Raw genomic sequence first — 17,677 nt, 5'->3', positions numbered from 1 at the left:
TTCCTACAGACATTGATCCCACATGCTGCTGTGCAATTACAAGTGGCTTCCATGGTGTTCTGTTTGCAGTTGGAACCCCAAGGACAGGAAGAAACAGACTGGAGATAATCCCCCAGGTCTCTCAAGATGGCGGCTGGCAGATGAGGAAGAGCACAGAATGGGCATGAGTAGTAAGGAATACAGTGAGTGTTGCCAACAGTTCTGTAAAGAGAAATAATTGAAAACAGGAGATGCATGAATGCTATTGGAGGGAGAAGTGAAAGGAGAGATCAGAAACACAAGCAATAGCTGGAGTAACTGATGGAATAAAGAGGGAATGGACCCAGACACCATCATAAAAGAGGATACATTGTTAGGCCTAAAAATGGGATGGCATGACATGTAACAGATATGACATGGAGAGATTTATTTGAGGGAAGGGAAAGAGAGAGAGGAGTTAGGACCTGAGTGGGCCATGAGGGTGGAGAGACAGAGAGAAAGAAAGAGGGAGAGAGAAAGAAAAGAGAGTGCCCTTAGAGAAAGTGTAAGAGAGAAGTACAAGAGCAGGAGACAAAGTAAGAGAGAGACAAGGTGAAGGTCAGTCCCTTTGTAGTCTGGCACATCTGGCAGCAGCAGGCTATGACGTCATAAGTTGCTAACCAACCTAGAGGCAGCCACTTTTATGCCAATACATACCACCATGGAACATTTTTAGAATTGGGTTTCAAGTATTTACCATTTCTTAACCTTATATTTTGAAAAAAAAAGTTAAAATTTATATTATGTTTTAGTTGAAGTGAAAAATTATATCTCCACAATTTAATTAACTGTGAATTGGTCCATCCCTGAATCTGGTATAATTGTTTCTCTGTCCTCATTTGTCTCCATGTTTTAGTGTCCAGACTCAGTATATGTGGATTCAGAGATGGTATAGAAGGTGCACTCTGAGAATCAGACTAGCAGATCCACAGCCAGGAGCAATCACTGCTAGCTTCTATTGTATGCCTGGAGCAGGCATCAATAATCAATCCCTTTCCCCACTTCAGGCTGATGGAGTCCCTAGAGTCTCAGAATAGTGCTCCACTGGGACACTTGCCTGGTTAGAATGGGAAGCATGTGTGCCATTCTTGATCAAAGGATGAATTTTCTACTTGGGAACAAACCTTAGCCCAGAAAGTGGTCACAATGTCTCTTACAACTAATCACGTGTATTACGAGTTCTAGTTGGTTCAAAAACACCTACCACCCCTTTCCTGAGCCTCACCTTCTTGTTAAGGTGTGGCACTCTGGAACTCAGAAGTCTTCCTCATGGGGAGCTGGACATTGTGTTTTAACATTTGTATCTCATAGGCCATGCCTCAGTTTCCCATTCATGGACAGGTGGGTGTCTTCCTCTCTTAAGATCTAGTCCTGCCCTGTTCCTATTTGGTCTCCACTGTCACCTTTGGGGCTGACAGTTAATGGTAGCCAGGCTCTGCTGCATGCTTTTATCTCTTTCCAGTAATTTCTACTGCTCCCTTCACCTACCATCTGATCCCGTGGCGAAGCAATGGTGAGCTCACCTCTCATTCACTGAGCCATATACAGCTCATCAGTAGAAAAGAAAAACGGTTCACACTGCTATTCTGCTTTGTCCATTTTCCTGAAGAAGTCTTTCCAGTACCACCTGAAATTTGTATTTCCTTTTTGTATAGGAGCTTTGGTGGTGCTGGGACTAAAACCAGGCAAGTGCTCTCCTACTGAGCTCAGACTCAGGAGTTTCAGTTGCACTGAACAGTGTAGGTGCCAATTCAGTGTATGGATACATCATGACCTCATGATGTTTAGGGGGCCAGTTTATCCGAATGGGACCAGATGAATTGTCCGGTCTATTCTGCACAGACAGCAGCATGGTACAAATATGAGTTTGTGTCCTGAGTCTTGTGAGCACTTCAAGACCCATTTCTGATTGGGTATCTTCTCTGCACTTGGGTCATCTGCCCACCCCACATCATAGTACCTCCCTTCTGGCATGGCAAGGACAGGACTCTGCTTTCCTCCATAGGAAGGCACCCAGCAGGCCTGTGGTGTCCCCCCCCCCCCCCCCCGCCCCCAGCCCCATGTGGGGTAAATGTGCTGCATGGCCGAGAGCAGGCTGCTGAGTGGCTGTGGTGGAGCCAGCTAGTTTCTTTCTCAGTCTCTAAGGAGTTTGCCTTTTGTTTTTCCAAACCTGTTTTCTTTGCATTTCTGTACAAGAGGGCATTGCCTGGTTGGTTTTTATAGTGTTTATATTGTTGTTGCTGTTGCTTTTTAAACTTTTGTTCTAGAGAAAAGTCAAAATACCAAGGAGGGAAAGAGGTTTTTTTGTGTGTGTTTATATTGTGCAGAGACTGAATCATTTCAGGAAAACAGTAAAAATTCACGAGTTCAGATGACAAAAATTCTAAACACCAACACTGAGCACCTGTCTCAGTTCAGCAGGCTTTGTCTTTATAATGCAAATCGTCTTTGTAAATAAGAGCAAGAAGGCAGTATAAAACATTGAAAAAAAAACTCTTTGCACATTAACACTTCATGAATGGCAATGAATATTTAGTATATGCTAACTAGTCATAATTTTTATCCATTTACTAAAATAAATGCCACTCTTAAGAATCTCTGGAGGTGAAACACTTCCAAAATATTGTGTCTTTCTGCTCCCGAGAGACAGCGAGCATTCTCACCCAGCTGGCAGGAGGCATTCTAGGCTAGAAGTGGTACTGAGGCCAGCAGCACCCTAGAAATCTAGAGACGTTTCACATTTCCTGTCTTTGACTATGGTTCCACTGCCTGGAACCCCGATCCAGATTTCTTTAAATGAGGTCTTTTCTCACTCCTTACTTCTTTAGGCTTTCTTGATAGGACCCAGTGTTTTTCTGCTCCCACAGCCTTTTCTGTATGATGTTTCTACTTCTTGTATGAAGACAGAAACTGTGTCCTGTTTACTGTGTATTGTGGAGATAGTATTGATTGAGATGTAATTAAATACAATGGCACTATTTGAGGTGTACTATACAGTAAAAGTTACCAACTGTCCACCGCAACATTATTTTGTAATTGAAAGTGGCCTTTTACCTTATTGTCCTAAATTAGTGAGATTGCACAATCTTATCAATCTATCATATGCATCCAAAGGTTTCCATGACAACCTAATGGGACAATGTGTTAAAAATAATTTGTAAAGTACTCAACAAATGTGAGGTAATGACTTAAATTTCTATTACTTAACTAGGTTGATATAATGCAGATAGTGGTTCTAATGGGATTACTTAAAATTAAGGCTCATATAAGCAGGAATACATTCTACATAGTCTACTGAAATGGAGTTTTAAGCACTCACTTCACAAGCCATGTGAAGGGCAATTCTGCTCAAAACAAGTAAGCAAAAATAATGAAGAACCATGGGTGTTTGTTGCTTGTGAGAGTTTATGTTTCTGCCCTTAATCCCAGATGGTGTGAATGCCAGGGCATTTTCTGGAGCATATTTCATCTTGACAGTGAATAAGTACTAAATGGAATTGGGAAAAAATACATTTGGTTGTAGTCAATTACCTTCTTGAAATTTGTAAGTATCAGTAATATCTTGCATGGCATCTCCTCCAATTTGTTTGGTCACAATTAACTTCCCAATATGGGTGGCATCCACGGCTTCTACCACATGAGTGCCATCTTTTTTGGCTGTAATGTAAACAAGATCGCTGTTGACCTGGAAACAGGAGAGGGGAGCATTAGCTATTGTCAAATGGTTTCTTTGTTTCTAATTGCAATATTCACAATATCTAAAACATATAATTAATGTGATGTTCACCAGTAGTGAATAGGTAAACAAATGTGATAAATAGACAAGGATACTATTTAGCAATAAAATCCTGTCATCTGTAGCAGTACAGGTAGCGCTGGAAAGCATTATGCTAAGTGAAATAAGCCAGATCAAGTGATTGCAAACACCACACAGTCTCTTTTATTTGTGAAAACTGAAGTGCTGAGCTTGAGGAAGAGAATAGATCATGAGTTACTAGAGACAAGGAAGTGAAAGGGAAGACATTAAAGAAATTCAGTCAGGGACACAAAAATTCAGCTGGAGTATGGAAATTCCTTTTGAGTGTCCTATGGCTCTGGTTAATACAGTCAGTGATACACATTAGAATGTTGAGAAAAGTACAAAGTTTTCAAAACATAGATTGACTGAAGATCTTGGATTATTGTCATCATTTGTCACCACACATTGCCCTCTCAAACCACACACAGATGTACAAACGTCATGTCTCAGGAAAAAGCAAAGCAAATTTCTCATCTCCAAAATCTATAATGTTCCATGTTGTAGACATCTATACTGTAAAATTGTGCTCCTTTCATCCACAGAGGGGAAGCCATTGGTCCAAGCTCCTGGACAAGTGCCAGAAAGACAGATGTTTGCCATTCAAGTGTGGCCACCTGAGTCAACTCTCAGAACCCATATAAAGATGCTAGGACAACACCAATTCCACTGAGTCCTCTTGTTGCCATTTACATGCCATGGCATGCATGTGACTTCACCTCCATCACACAGGCACACACACACATACACACACACACACACACACACACACACACACACACACATGCACACTAATAATAATAATATTAATAACAATGATAATAATAATACAATATTATGAAGGGGAATCCACTATCCACTTTGGATGACTCATGACTCAGAGTAAATTCTGAGGCAAGCACTATTGGTTAGTTGTCTCATCAATGAACGTTTCTGTCTTTCTTTTCTCTTCCTGGTAGGTTCACCCCTGTTTGGGAAACAATTCCCGGTGGTTCTGCATCTAAGCGAGGCTGTCTGTAGAAACTAGAGACAGTGCCTTGGGATGAAGCTGAACCCATGCTCTTGCGAGGTTCCACGTGCCCCTGTGCTTCCTAGGCAGTGCCAAATCCACCTGGAGGGTGACCCCACAGGCCCTGATTGCGGGGCACATCCTCCCTGTTTCAGAGTTCTGTTTATTATGAGGGGAGCGGGTGGGAAACAGCAGCACTGCCAATGGCCAATGGCATGTTGCTTTTCCGGCGCTCCCCCAGCTCAGCTCCTGTTTCTTTAAGTGAAATCGTAAAAGTGCCTCCCTCACAGGATTCCTGGCAGAATTAGCGGAAATAAATGCACGTGCCCTCCTTACCATAGTGCCTGGCATGGAGGTAACACTCAGTAACTGTTATCAATAATTATGTATTATTTAATAGTTATCTCAGATAGTACCCAAAGTGCCAGAGCCCTAATGTTGAGCAAAACAGATCTGGGCCTTCCATTACAGAGTTGACACAGTGGGAGGGGAGATTCTGGACGCCAGAATTACCTGGGCAAACTAAAAACAAAAAAACAAAAAACAAGTAGATGCCTGATTAAGGAGGATCAGGAGACTATTTTAAAAATAGTCTCAGAGGGCCCTTCCGAATACCCAGGCCTTAGAACTTCTCGAACACAGAACCAAAAGCACTAGGAAAGGGTGACGCCAAGGTTCTTTGTGGGTGCACGGACTAGTGTGGAGGTGGGCCAAGAGTAACAGGTTGAAATGTTCAAGATGCATAGGAGTCTATAAGCTAAAGGAGGAGAGAAGGGAGGCAGAAGATGGGCAGGCAGGCAGGCGCAAGACCTCTCAAAGCCCAGAGAGATGTTGGGTTCGCTGTGAGAAACCTGCACTCTGATGCTTCGTGTGGACCTGCAGGAAGCCGTGTCAGTCACTGTGAACTTCAGGTCTGGTTTCTGTAACATGAGAGTTCACCATTCTTGTCTTGCTACTTTCGGAGGAAACTTTTAGTCTGGAGTGAGATAAGAACTGTGTCTTTGACCTCCACTTTGGGTTAGTAGTGCTTGGCCCATCCTCAACCTGTGACCTGGGCTAGTCCATGACCCCATTCCCTTGAACTTGGCCCTGCACTGGTCCTATCCCCTTGAACTTTGTTGCATACTCCCTCTCTCACTTAGGCAGCACCATGCTTGGGGCTTGATGAAATGTAAGACTGAGATGGGAAAGTAGAGCAAGAAAGGACAGACATTACCTAAGAAATGGTTTTCCTTTGGGGATGTTTAAAAGAACTTCCTGAGGGCACTAACATTCCTTCTGCAGGAGGCAACACAGGCATGAGAGATGTTCCCCTACTTTCAAGCTCCCAGAACAGTGATGATAAACATCCCCCAGCCCCAACCCTTGCCACGGCTCAGTTTCCCAGGAAGATGAGGTTAAATGTGAGTGACTGAGTCCTGGACTCTACTCACCTATGGCTGAAGAAACTTAGGGAGCTGAACCTCACGTCAGCCCAACAACACTGAGATAGCATTTCTGTATGTGTACTGGGGTGGAAGGTGGAGACATGTGACATCAGCATGATCTCAGCCCAACTGTTGTGCCAGTTCTGTATCCATTAATGATGAACAATGTAGGTGCTCAAAAAGGTGCAGGTGATAGGCCCCAGCCCCAGCCAACTGCCTAGGCCAGAGCAGTAGTTATGCACAGGTAAGCTGCACTGAATAATGACTTCCAGCTGTGCTACTTTCTCTGCATGTGCGATAGATAAAGACTTTCATTGAAGGATTGGTAGGTAGATCAGTATTGCTTATAAAAGCTCTCTAGCATAGCAAGCATAGCATAGCATAGCATAGCATAGCATAGCATAGCATAACATAGTAAGCATAGCATAGCAAGCATAGCATAGCATAGCATAGCAAGCATAGCATAGCATAGCATAGCATAGCATAGCATAGCAAGCATAGCAAGCATAGCATAGCATAGCATAGCAAGCATAGCAAGCATAGCATAGCATAGCATAGCAAGCATAGCATAGCATAGCATAGCATAGCATAGCATAGCAAGCATAGCATAGCATAGCATAGCATAGCATAGCATTGCATAGCAAGCATAGCATAGCAAGCATAGCATAGCATAGTATAGCATAGCAAGCATAGCATAGCATAGCAAGCATAGCATAGCAAGCATAGCATAGCAAGCATAGCATAGCAAGCATAGCATAGCATAGCATAGCATTGCATAGCAAGCATAGCATAGCATAGTATAGCATAGCATAGCATAGCAAGCATAGCATAGCAAGCATAGCATAGCAAGCATAGTATAGCAAGCATAGCATAGCATAGCATAGCATAGCATAGCAAGCATAGCATAGCAAGCATAGCATAGCATAGCAAGCATAGCATAGCATAGCATAGCGAAGCAGTTCTGAACCTGTGGATTGTGACCTCTTTGGGGGTCTCACATCAGATATTCTGCATATCAGATAATTACATTACATTTCGTAGAAGTAGCAAAATTACTGTTATGAAGTAGCAATGAAATAACCTTATGGTTGGGGGTCACCAAAGCATAAGGAACTGTATTAAAGGCTTACAGCATTAGGAAGGTTGAGAACCACTACTGTATACATATGCTTTGATGATTTTTTTTTAAAAAGATTGTTTGTTGTTTGTTCTTGTGTGCTGGGAGGCATCTGTGTAGGTCAGAGGACACTCGCAGGAGTCGGTTCTCTCCTTCCAGCAGGTGGTGCTGGGGAATTGAACTCAGGTTGTCTGGCTTGCCAATGAGCGTCTTTACTCAGCAAACCATCTTGGTGGCTCCTGTTTATTTTTGATACAGGTTATTCTTGTGTACCTCAGCTTGGCCTGGAAGTCACTGTGTGGGCCTGGCTAGCTTCTAATTTGCCCTTAGCCTCCCAAGGGCTGGGATTCTGGGCGTGTCCCCACACCTGGTGTGTGAAGCCTCTGTGTTTGTGGCCTGTCTTTCCTTTTGTCTGTTTTGGATGAAAACCAATCTTTGTGGATCCCTAAGTCCTATCACTCTACTCAAAGAGACTGTGGCCACATACAGCCAGGCATCCCTCCCTCCATGACAGCTGCTGTTGCCTTCACAGCGCAACCCTCTGGCCTCTGGGCAGGCACGGTGCTTCCTGTACAGGTTGTGTTGTTTGTCAGGTTCTGGGGCCTCCAGGGGTTGGGCTGGACCTTCAGCAAGCTTAGAGGATCTCTGCAAATTTGTTGCTGGTGTAATCCATGCTCTTTGCTACTGGGGATGGAGATGCCATCTCAAGCTCAGGACCCAGGGACAAAGTCTCTTTGCTTTTTCATTTATCTGTGGACACAGCCTTGGGCAGACCCTACAGAGAAAGCAATGCTTCCCCAGAGCATATCAAGGTCCTTGGTTTCTGTTTGTGACTGTGGAAGGCTGGACTGCTCTGTGTGTGCTCTCTGCAGGGCCACACATGTTCTTTGTCCCCCATAAAGGCTCATATCACAAGACGCATCTGGGACCTCATCTCTAAGATGCTGTTTTTTTACCAGTGTTCTCTGTTTGATGTATGTATGTATGTATGTATGTATGTATATATGTATGTATATGTATGTGTGTATGTATGTGTGTGTATGTCTGTATGTATGCATTCATTCATTCACTGGAGTGGATATTGCTCCTACTGATGAGAATGCAGGAGATTCTACTTTCACAAAGCTTCGTGTGTGTGTGTGTGTGTGTGTGTGTGTGTGTGTGTAAAGGTCTTATTGAAGAGGGGAAAACAGGGATCTGAAGTGACGAGCACCTGCACCTGCACCTGCAAATGACTGATTTTCACCATAGGAAGAGAGAGTAATGGAGGTGGGGCACTTTCTTTGGAAAGACACGGACACAGGAACTTGTTTCCAGAAGAGCGAGAAGGTCAGTAGGAAAATGAATAAAGTATGGGGCAGGACAGAATGCAGGAGCTAGACCGCACAGAATTCATCAAGCTTTCTGTTCAGCTTACATGTAAGGATGCTAGGAATCCATTGGAAGGTTCATTTTGATTGACAGCTGAAAGAAGGATTCATACTGGTTTTTGGAGAACAGACAGAAGGATGAAAGGGAACAGTGAGACGAGCTAGGAGGCCACATCACAGAGCTCAATACTGGCAGGACTCAGAGGGCAACGCTGGGGATTGTGGGGCGGACGGACTCCAGACACCTTTGAAGACTTCCCTGGCAAGACTCATGAGGAAGTGTGAGAAGACCAAGTCAAAACAATTTTTGAGTTTTATAAGGTATTTAAATGAATGGATAAGATGTATTTGATCTGAGTAGGAGATATTTATAAAATAAATTTACTCTGGGAAAGCAATGATAGGCTTGAAATGAGACCAGTTTCCAACAGCAACTGTGATGTTGCTATAGACTTGATGGTATAGGGCCAGAGAGGCAGAGCTCGGGAGAGAGTTACTGTGGTTCTAAGAAATCCATCCTTGAGGCTGAAAAATCACATGCACATGTGTGTGCATGTGTGTGTGTGTTCATGAATGTATACAGTGCGAAGTTTGTATGTGTGTTGTATGTATGTTTGAGACCCATAGGTGTACATGTAGGTACATGTATAGTATGTGTGTGTAAACCACAGTTGTTCATGCTATGCATGTATGCATGTATCTGTGTGTGTGTAGTATGTGAGGGGTGTGTGTATATGTGAGGCTCACAGGTGTATACATGTTTGTGCATTAGTGTGTGTGTGTCCATTTGGGGTGAGATGGTATAAAAAGGGCTCCAGAGGCCATTGGAAGAAGTTAGGGCACAAGAGAATGATTTCCCGGGAGCAGTTCATCACTGAGGGCCACTGAGGCAGGTGAACATGAGAACTCCATGTATGACCTCAGACTTAAAGCCATTCTATCCTCTGCTTTTCTCTTCGGAAGCCCAGAGCCATGGTGTGCCAGGGAGAGAAGCGGCACCTGGGTCCTTGGAGCTGAAGGAACTCAACCATGTGAGGAAGGCATGTGGAGCTAGGGGCAGGGAATCCCAGGTGCGGATGCTCAGCGTGCTCCCTTCTGCCCCTTTCTACGAAAAGTGAGGAACAAGAAAGGAACATTTTCCATGGCTCTCTCCTTTCAGATTCTGTTTCTACTCAGAGGCCAAGGAAAACTCCAGAAAAACTGACAATTAGTCAATGAGCTGGATGGTCTGGAGGCTGGTGAGGAATGGCTGGGAAGTCAGCATGCTGAGAGGCCAGAACAGGCAAGACACCTGCTGACAATCCTTCTGGTAGGAAGAGGAAGGATGACCCCAGGTGGAGGGGAGGAAGAGTGGTACCTGGCCCTCAGTCACAACTGTGGTCACAGAGACTCATGCTAAAATCACTGGCTCACCCCATGGGGCCCTACGAGGGCCCCTGAGAGAAAGCACCTCTTATGCTTTTAGGCAGTGCATACATCTCTGACAAATAGCTTGAACCTGGAGCCCAGCCCAAGCTAAAGCAACAGCCTGCACGACAAAGAAGCCTCTTGCAGTGGTGAGAGGAACAATTATCTGCAAATCCTGATGACATCCCTAACACCCTGATCTATATTTAATAACAGCAAAAAGCGCTTGCATTAACAGCTATTAGGCCCTTCGTACTGCAAGGAGGGCCTTCCTCTCCCCTTCTGCGCAGCAATAAGGCACAATACAAATATAAAAAGAGAGCTTCATGGGTTTCAGAGCGATCTCCCAGTAAGAGATTCTCAGAGTGTCATAAACTGTCAGACGGCAGCATGGGAAGTTTTGTACAAATTTTCAAATCCCAACGTGAAATCAAATAGATAAAACTCCAAGCACAGTAAGGCTGGTCTCCTGAGGCTTCTGGCAACGGCAACGGCAACGGCAGGTACGGTGTCTTCCTTCTGTGTATTTCACATCTGTGATTTCTGCTGTCTAAATGCTGACACTTGCTTCCCACATACGTCTCAATACTGCCCCTCCTTTCTTGGTGACTGCCATTTGAGTGTGAGCATGCCTCGCTGGATCATGTGTTGGAACGCTTGCTTCCCAGCTGGTGGCACTGCTTGGAAAAGCCATGGAACCGTTAGGAGATGGAGTCTAGCAGGAGGAAGTGAGGTGCTCAGGGCAGGCCAACACTGCTTCCGGTGGTAGACTGCCTGAGGTAAGGTAGCCAGTCGATTCATGCCCCTGCCTCAGCTGCTATACCTTCCTCCATCACAAGGGACCATTCCCCCGTCAAATCACAAGCTCAAATAAAACATTCTTCCCTTAAGATGTTTTTTTTTCCCACAAGTTTTTGTTTTGTTTTGATTAGAGCGGCCTAAAGCCCCTCCCACATTCATCATGGAGAGGCAATCCAAGCCTCCTGGCTTTGGTGCAGTTCCATCCAAGCCATGTTCCACAAGTTGTCAGTGCCCTGGCTGATGATGCCTCATGACAGTGATATCTCTAACTTACAGAATAAAGGACTGTTTTCCCAGGATGTGAAGAGCCCCACATAGGCCTCTGTTAGACATCTCCTTTATTTGATACACTGACACATCACTAGTATGCTGAGGAGTCTGTACTGCTGTCAGCTGTCCACAGAGCACTTGGGTACTCAGGTCATTCCCTCTGCTTGAAATTCTTTTTTGTCTCTCAACTCCTTTCCTACAAACTTATTTATTTAATGTATGTACTGCATTGTGCTTGCAGAGGTCCAAGGACAACATGTGGGAGTTGCTCCTTGCTGTGTGGGTCCCAAAGACTGAACTCGGGTCATCAGGCTTTGCAGTGAGTGGTTTTATCCACTGGGTCATCTCCCTGGGCCCTCCTGACTTCTGTCTAATCTTCTTTGTCTGAATAAGCATTCTTCCTTCCCCTGTAAGCCCATAGAACTCTTCTCGTAGAACTATGGTCGTACAGATGTTCTTTGAGCTTTTGATAAGATTATATTTCAATTAAATGCATCACAAATAGAAGATTTGATAAGGTGAAAATGCATTTCATATGCCCTCCCCTACATCTTAGCCAAGTAGCACGGCACACTAGTGTGACTGGCATTCTCTTATGGTTGTGGGAATGCCTGGGAGTTGTAGTTCTGCTACCACCCAGTATCACCTGAGATCTGATCATGTGTTATTACTTCAGGACAAGATCTTGATTCAGAATCCAAACTGTGGTTTCTATTGAACTTGTACTACTTCTTTGTATAACTACAAAGTTAAAAGAGATAACATGAGTTAGGGGCCATATGTATTTACACCAGGAATCATGGTTGCCATGACACTTCCTGCCTTAAGTATTGGGGTCTTTGCAGTCCTCCAGTTCCTGCCTCCATTTTCTCAATGAAGGCATCTCCATGCACAAATGCAATCTTATGTTGACTATAATATTCTTTGTACTGTCACATTCCACTATTGCTGTGTGAATGGACTCACTGGCACATTGCCCTCTGAGGGTTACACATCCCTAGGACCTGGGCCTCTGAGATGCCCAGAGCCCTCCCTGGTGGGAGCTAACACTAAATCTTCTTTCTTCCATAGGGGTTGCCTGCCTAAATTCAGATGCCCAACTTGTTTCAAAATTCAGCACTCCTCTTTATTAGCTAGATTACTGGAAAAAAGATATTAGGCACTCTGCCTTTCTTTGCCTTGATTTTCTTTGCTGTTGAATGGGGAGACTTGCAATAACCACTTTAAAAGTCTTGCTATGAGCAACAACCTGCATGAGCTGGACATGGGAGAGGTAGCGTTCCAGTGTTGGCTGCTGTAAAAATACCTCAAGGGAGTCCCGCATCTCCGCCTCTCACCCCCGTGAGACTCCTAGTCTTCTCTCTTTACCTGGTGTCTCTCACATTGATTTAATTAGCTATTTCCTCTTCTTCTAGCTGATTCTCTACAGTTCTGGAATCTTAGACCTTAGCATCCTTATCAAATTTCTCTACTTGAGTTATACTTTATACCTTTCCTACTCTTTTTTGACTGGTGGTGGTGGTGGTGGTGGTGGTGGTGGTGGTGGTGGTGGTGTGTGTGTGTGTGTGTGTGTGTGTGTGTGTGTGTGTGTGTTGATTTATGTCTACTGAAGGGACAGTCTTAGATGGGAGCTACACTCTATGAAACTTCATAGACCGCTTTTACCAAGCTTTAATTGACTGAGCCAGTCCACCACTTCATGTCTTCAGAACTAGTGATATCAGTGGCTGGGTACTGAGAACTAAACTCAGGTTTGAAAATCTCTTGCTTTTAGTAGAAAGACAATTTCAAGACTTCAAGTCAGGAAAGTGTTAAGGAGGAATCGCATTTAGCATTAAGAACCTGAGGCTGGGAGGATGTCTGGTTGGCAGGAAGAGCACACCACGTACCTGGGAAATCGAGAAGTAGCAACCCGGTGTCTAACTCTTTGAGGTGTTAAGAGATGGTGGTGGAAAATGACACTTCCCTCCAGCTTTCCACTTACCTCTGCAAAAACAAATGGAGCATCAAACTGGAAGCAGACATGACCATGCTTAATGGCTTGAACAGAGGCAGGGCCACAGCGGTACATGCCTGTAATCCACAACAAAGAAGAAGGCAGTGTGAGTTTGTGTACTAAGGTGGCTTGACAGACACTAGTGCTCCTCGGTTTTACCACTGACTTTGCCTAAACGCTTTCACTGGCTACAGGAGGCAGGTGACCAATGTGTGTGTATAGTTAAAAGAGTTCTGCTAGAAAGGCCACCTCAATCCCCAACCTGAAGGTCAGGAAAAGGACATGGTAGCCATAGTATTCCTAACTTTGTTCTGTTTACTGAAAACAGCATTAAGCTGTTTGCCCCCTTCTGAACTGGTACCTCTCCTGGTTGGATTTTGGCAACTTGGCACAAGCTGAAATCATTTGCGGGGAGCAAAAACTCAGTTGAGAAAATGCTTCCAACTGGTGGATTTGTGGGCAAGTCTGAGGGGGCATTTTCTTGATCAATGATTTCTGTTTGAGCACTGAGTCTGATGTACCTAGTACTGTCCCCCAGCAAATGGTTCTGGGTTGTATAAAAAGCAGACTGAGAATGATCCCTCAAGCCCCCAACTTCCCTTCATGATGGACTATAACCGTGAGCTGGAATGAATCTTTTCCTCCCCAAGTTGCTTTTGGTCATGGCGTTTATCACAGCAACAGAACTCTAATTGGTGATACATCCTCAGCAGTATTGATCGCACTTTGACTGCTGTTTTGTTGATGATGCTTGTCAGGTTCCATTTTAGAATTTGGACACTAACCATGCCCATTAGCCAATGATCCTTACTTAACGATTCAGCACACTCATATTTACATTTCTAAAAATCCTTTACATTTTAGCCATCTAACGACACTGTCTGAGTCGACACTGAAACTAGCCGCTACTGGTTGCCCTTGAGTCTCCTCATACTGTACAGTCCAGACAGCAGGATAGCATGACACTTTCTCCATAAAATCCCATATCCTAGCACAGCCCTATCATGACTGTGGACTGAATTCTTTTGCATCTATGAAGAGGTATAACACTTATGAAGAGGTATGCCATCACCATCTCAGACCAATACCAGAAGAGAGAGAGAGCCTGCAGTCAGCTGTCCACCGGTGTTTACCATCATGTTAAGAAGAGTGTGATTACTCTATAAAAACCTGGGTTTGGTCACAGCTGCTCCTGACTATTAGTGTTGGAAAGTTAGAAAAAAAAATCTTCCCACTCAAGTTTTGAAAGAGATCACCAAACATAAGGAGAGAACAGACTTTGGAAAAACAACAATTTAAAGGGTGGTTTATAATTATTTTCAACGTCTTTATTTTTTCCTCAAGCCTTTACCACCTCATCATTGTGGATTGGGGAGGGCTGAAGTGTATTTTATAGCCCTAGTAAAAATGCTTACCCAGATTTTTTTTTTTGGCCTTGTCTTCAAAACTGCTTATCAAAGCAAGAGTAAGATGAATTATATAAGTTATACTCTTTTCCCAAAAGTTGTAAAACAATCAGGGTAAAGCTGACTATTGAAATGAATTGGAACTTGATTGACGCGCAGTTAATCCTGTGTGCGTGCCCAGCAAGCACATTCCTAGTGTTGACTCCTAATGAGCATGCTACCCGCACACACTGAGGTGGGCAGTAAAGTGAATAAGCCAGAGGCAGGCTTACCGTCACTGTTTTCCTGGGGTGTGCTGTCCACAGCTTGCCAGCCTCCAAATCCAACAGGAAGATCAGGCCTCGTCATCCAGGCTTCATTCCAGCAGTGGTAGTTCCTAAGGAGGCAATGCTGCACGGGTTACACCTTGCACAGACACCCCAAGCTCCACGCATCCGAAGAGAAACTTCAGTTCTGTGCTTTGATTACTCGAATAGATCAAGCTAAATCTGGGGCCTTAGAGATGGCCTGCATCCCCAGATTTGAGTTTTGTGATGCATCCATTCCTACCAGCATCCTTTTGGGTTCCTGATTTGACTGGCTGTTGCTCTCCCTCCACTAAAATTGGCTTCAAGGTTATCCTGAGACACTATAACAGCTTTGATCTTAACTGTCCTCTGAGGCTGAGCTTATGATGCTCAAAGTTAAGGAAGAAATGTCAGCGAAGTTAAAATATGTATCTCTGATTTTCATTCACGTGGATTCGATTTATACAAAATGTATTTGGTAGTAATTTAGCAACACTTAGTCGTGTTTATGGTCTTAGACCATCATCATAGAAGTGACATTAGCTCCTGATTATAATTCTCTGAATCTGTGGCAATTTGCATTTGATGTTCAGTGAGAAGAAAAGGTCACCAGGGTAAGTGTCTCTTTACCCTTCACCAAAAGCAGGCACCCCATGAGGCAAGACCTTGCGAAACTCCCCAGAACCTTGCATATGACCCCCAAAGCAAGAGCATAGAATAAAATGTCATTATGAATTGTATTATTATGTCCTTGGAAAGACCTGAGATTATATGACAGTAGAGAATCAAACGAGAGCGCATTAACCTGTGAGCACTGTGGAAAATGTTCATATAGTAATAAGGATTTAACGGTGGCTATTGCAGGCTCTGTTTAAAGCACTGATAGTTTCAGACATCATACATCCTCCCGAAAAGTTTTTCAATGTCAATAGTTTGTGCCTCTCTCTCTCTCTCTCTCTCTCTCTCTCTCTCTCTCTCTCTCAATTCTAGCCATTTCTAATTGGTCCATTGAAGAGATCCTAACATAACCACATACCCACAATGCACAGGGCACCTTGCTGAGTGCTGAAGAGTCAGCGATGATCAAGGTATGAACTGCAGAGTCTCTCATAAAGAACCTCACAATGTATAAGGAATAACAGCATATATGTCACTTGCCACTTATAAAAACATGTTGTATATTTGTGGAAAGATTTAATAAGAGAATACATGGGTGCATTTAGAACAGGGCATGAAATATGTAAGTGCTCAAACAAAGGAACTCAGGTTTTTAAACATAATTAATGAAAGTGACATGTGCTAAAATAGAAATGTACTGGGGGTGCCATAGGATCACTGAGTGACAGATGGCTGGTCTTAGGGCCTTGGGGGAGGTCTGTGCAGAAGTGGAGGCAGTTGTTCTGAGTCCTGAATAATGAACGAGAGTTTAGCAGATTAGCAAAGACAGAAGAAAAGACAATCTGTGAGGACAGAAAGTAATGGCCACAGTATGCCTGGGACGCTAAAAACTGATCAGAGTTGGGAATGCAACTAACAAAGATGCCTAACTTACTTACAGCTTTTATATTATCTTAATACACCTGACTGTCCATGAACCCTGTAAATTCTGTTACAATTAAGCCCAGTTCACAAGGGAGGAAGCTGAAGCATAGGGTGTAAGACTCTAACCTTGGGTCACACAGATCACCAATGGTAGAGCTGTACAGTCGATGCTCTTAAAACTGAGCTGGCCCATGGGTAAGGAGAAAATTGTGAGGCAGTTTGAATCAAATTATTATCCATGCTTTGTTCTGATTAGAAGCTATTGAAATAATTCTCAAAGTAGAATGGGCTTTGCAAACTGGTCTTTGTGGAAGAGGGGTAGTGCTGTTAGTTTTCAGATTTGACAGAGTCCCCTCACCAGTGCCAGACACACACGCACGCACGCACGCACGCATGCACACACACGAAGACTCTGAAATAACCTACAACAATTCTCCAATGAAGAATCTACCACAAAAGAGTCATCACCATGGGAGGAAGAAAATCCATCTGAAGATACAACCCCAGTGCCTGTGTGAATGTTCTATATCAAGTGGTTCTCAACCTGTGGGTCATGAACCTTTTGCAGGGATTGCCTAATTACAGTTGTGAAGTAGCAACAAAAATAATTTTATGCTTGGGGTCACCACAACATGAGGAGCTGTATTAAAGGTTAGCAGCAGCATTGGGAAGGTTGAGAACCACTGCTCTATGTCATTGGGGACTACCTTAAACTTCTGATCCATCTCTACCTCTAGAGAGCTGGGATTACAAGTCAGTGTTGTCACACCTAGGGATCAAATCCAGGGCTTGGTGCATGCTAGGTAAGTACTCTACCAGCTGAGCTACATCCTCCTGGAAGACGAGTGTTCTGACAGTGAAGAAGCAAAAGAGCGAAGTTCATATTGGCAGTGGTGGGGATTTTGGGTGATCAACTGAATGTACAGTCCAAGCGCTTGCTTGCCTGTGGGAAGTCCAGGAATTAAGCCCCCAAAGGCTTTTTGTTTGTGCACATGACACTCCGGATTTAACAAAGAGATATCTGAAGTGTTCACGGGTAGCAGAATGGGCCAAAATCCCATTGGTAAAGAAGGGACGAAGAGCAGTAGCCTATTCTAGAAAAGAGATCTAAGTTGTGAAAGGGAGAAGAAAATAAGTCAGGGGCTACTCTAAAACATTAGGGGTGACTGACACACTCCTATTTCCTACCCATTGGCTCTTTTAGTATCAGAAGGGCCAGTGGGTAGGAAGT

At 43.9% G+C, this 17,677-nt stretch overlaps 1 protein-coding gene across 1 annotated transcript in view; it reads right to left on the bottom strand.

The window, feature by feature from the left end:
* F13A1 (coagulation factor XIII A chain) overlaps positions 1-17,677 on the bottom strand; it is a 159,839-nt gene that overhangs the window by 32,805 nt on the left and 109,357 nt on the right. Inside the window, exons 9-11 of the mRNA XM_084796409.1 lie at positions 14,890-14,993; positions 13,200-13,288; positions 3,550-3,703 (exon numbers count right to left, since the gene is read on the bottom strand). Of these exons, the coding sequence (XP_084652535.1) occupies positions 3,550-3,703; positions 13,200-13,288; positions 14,890-14,993 (347 nt within the window). The remainder of the gene's footprint in view (positions 1-3,549; positions 3,704-13,199; positions 13,289-14,889; positions 14,994-17,677) is intronic.

The sequence above is a fragment of the Acomys minous genome (genome assembly GCF_964271855.1).
Source record: "Acomys minous genome assembly, chromosome: 9".
In the NCBI taxonomy this organism is placed as follows: domain Eukaryota; kingdom Metazoa; phylum Chordata; class Mammalia; order Rodentia; family Muridae; genus Acomys; species Acomys minous.
Note: the sequence above shows the minus strand (reverse complement) of the source record. Positions and strands in the feature narration are given on the sequence as shown.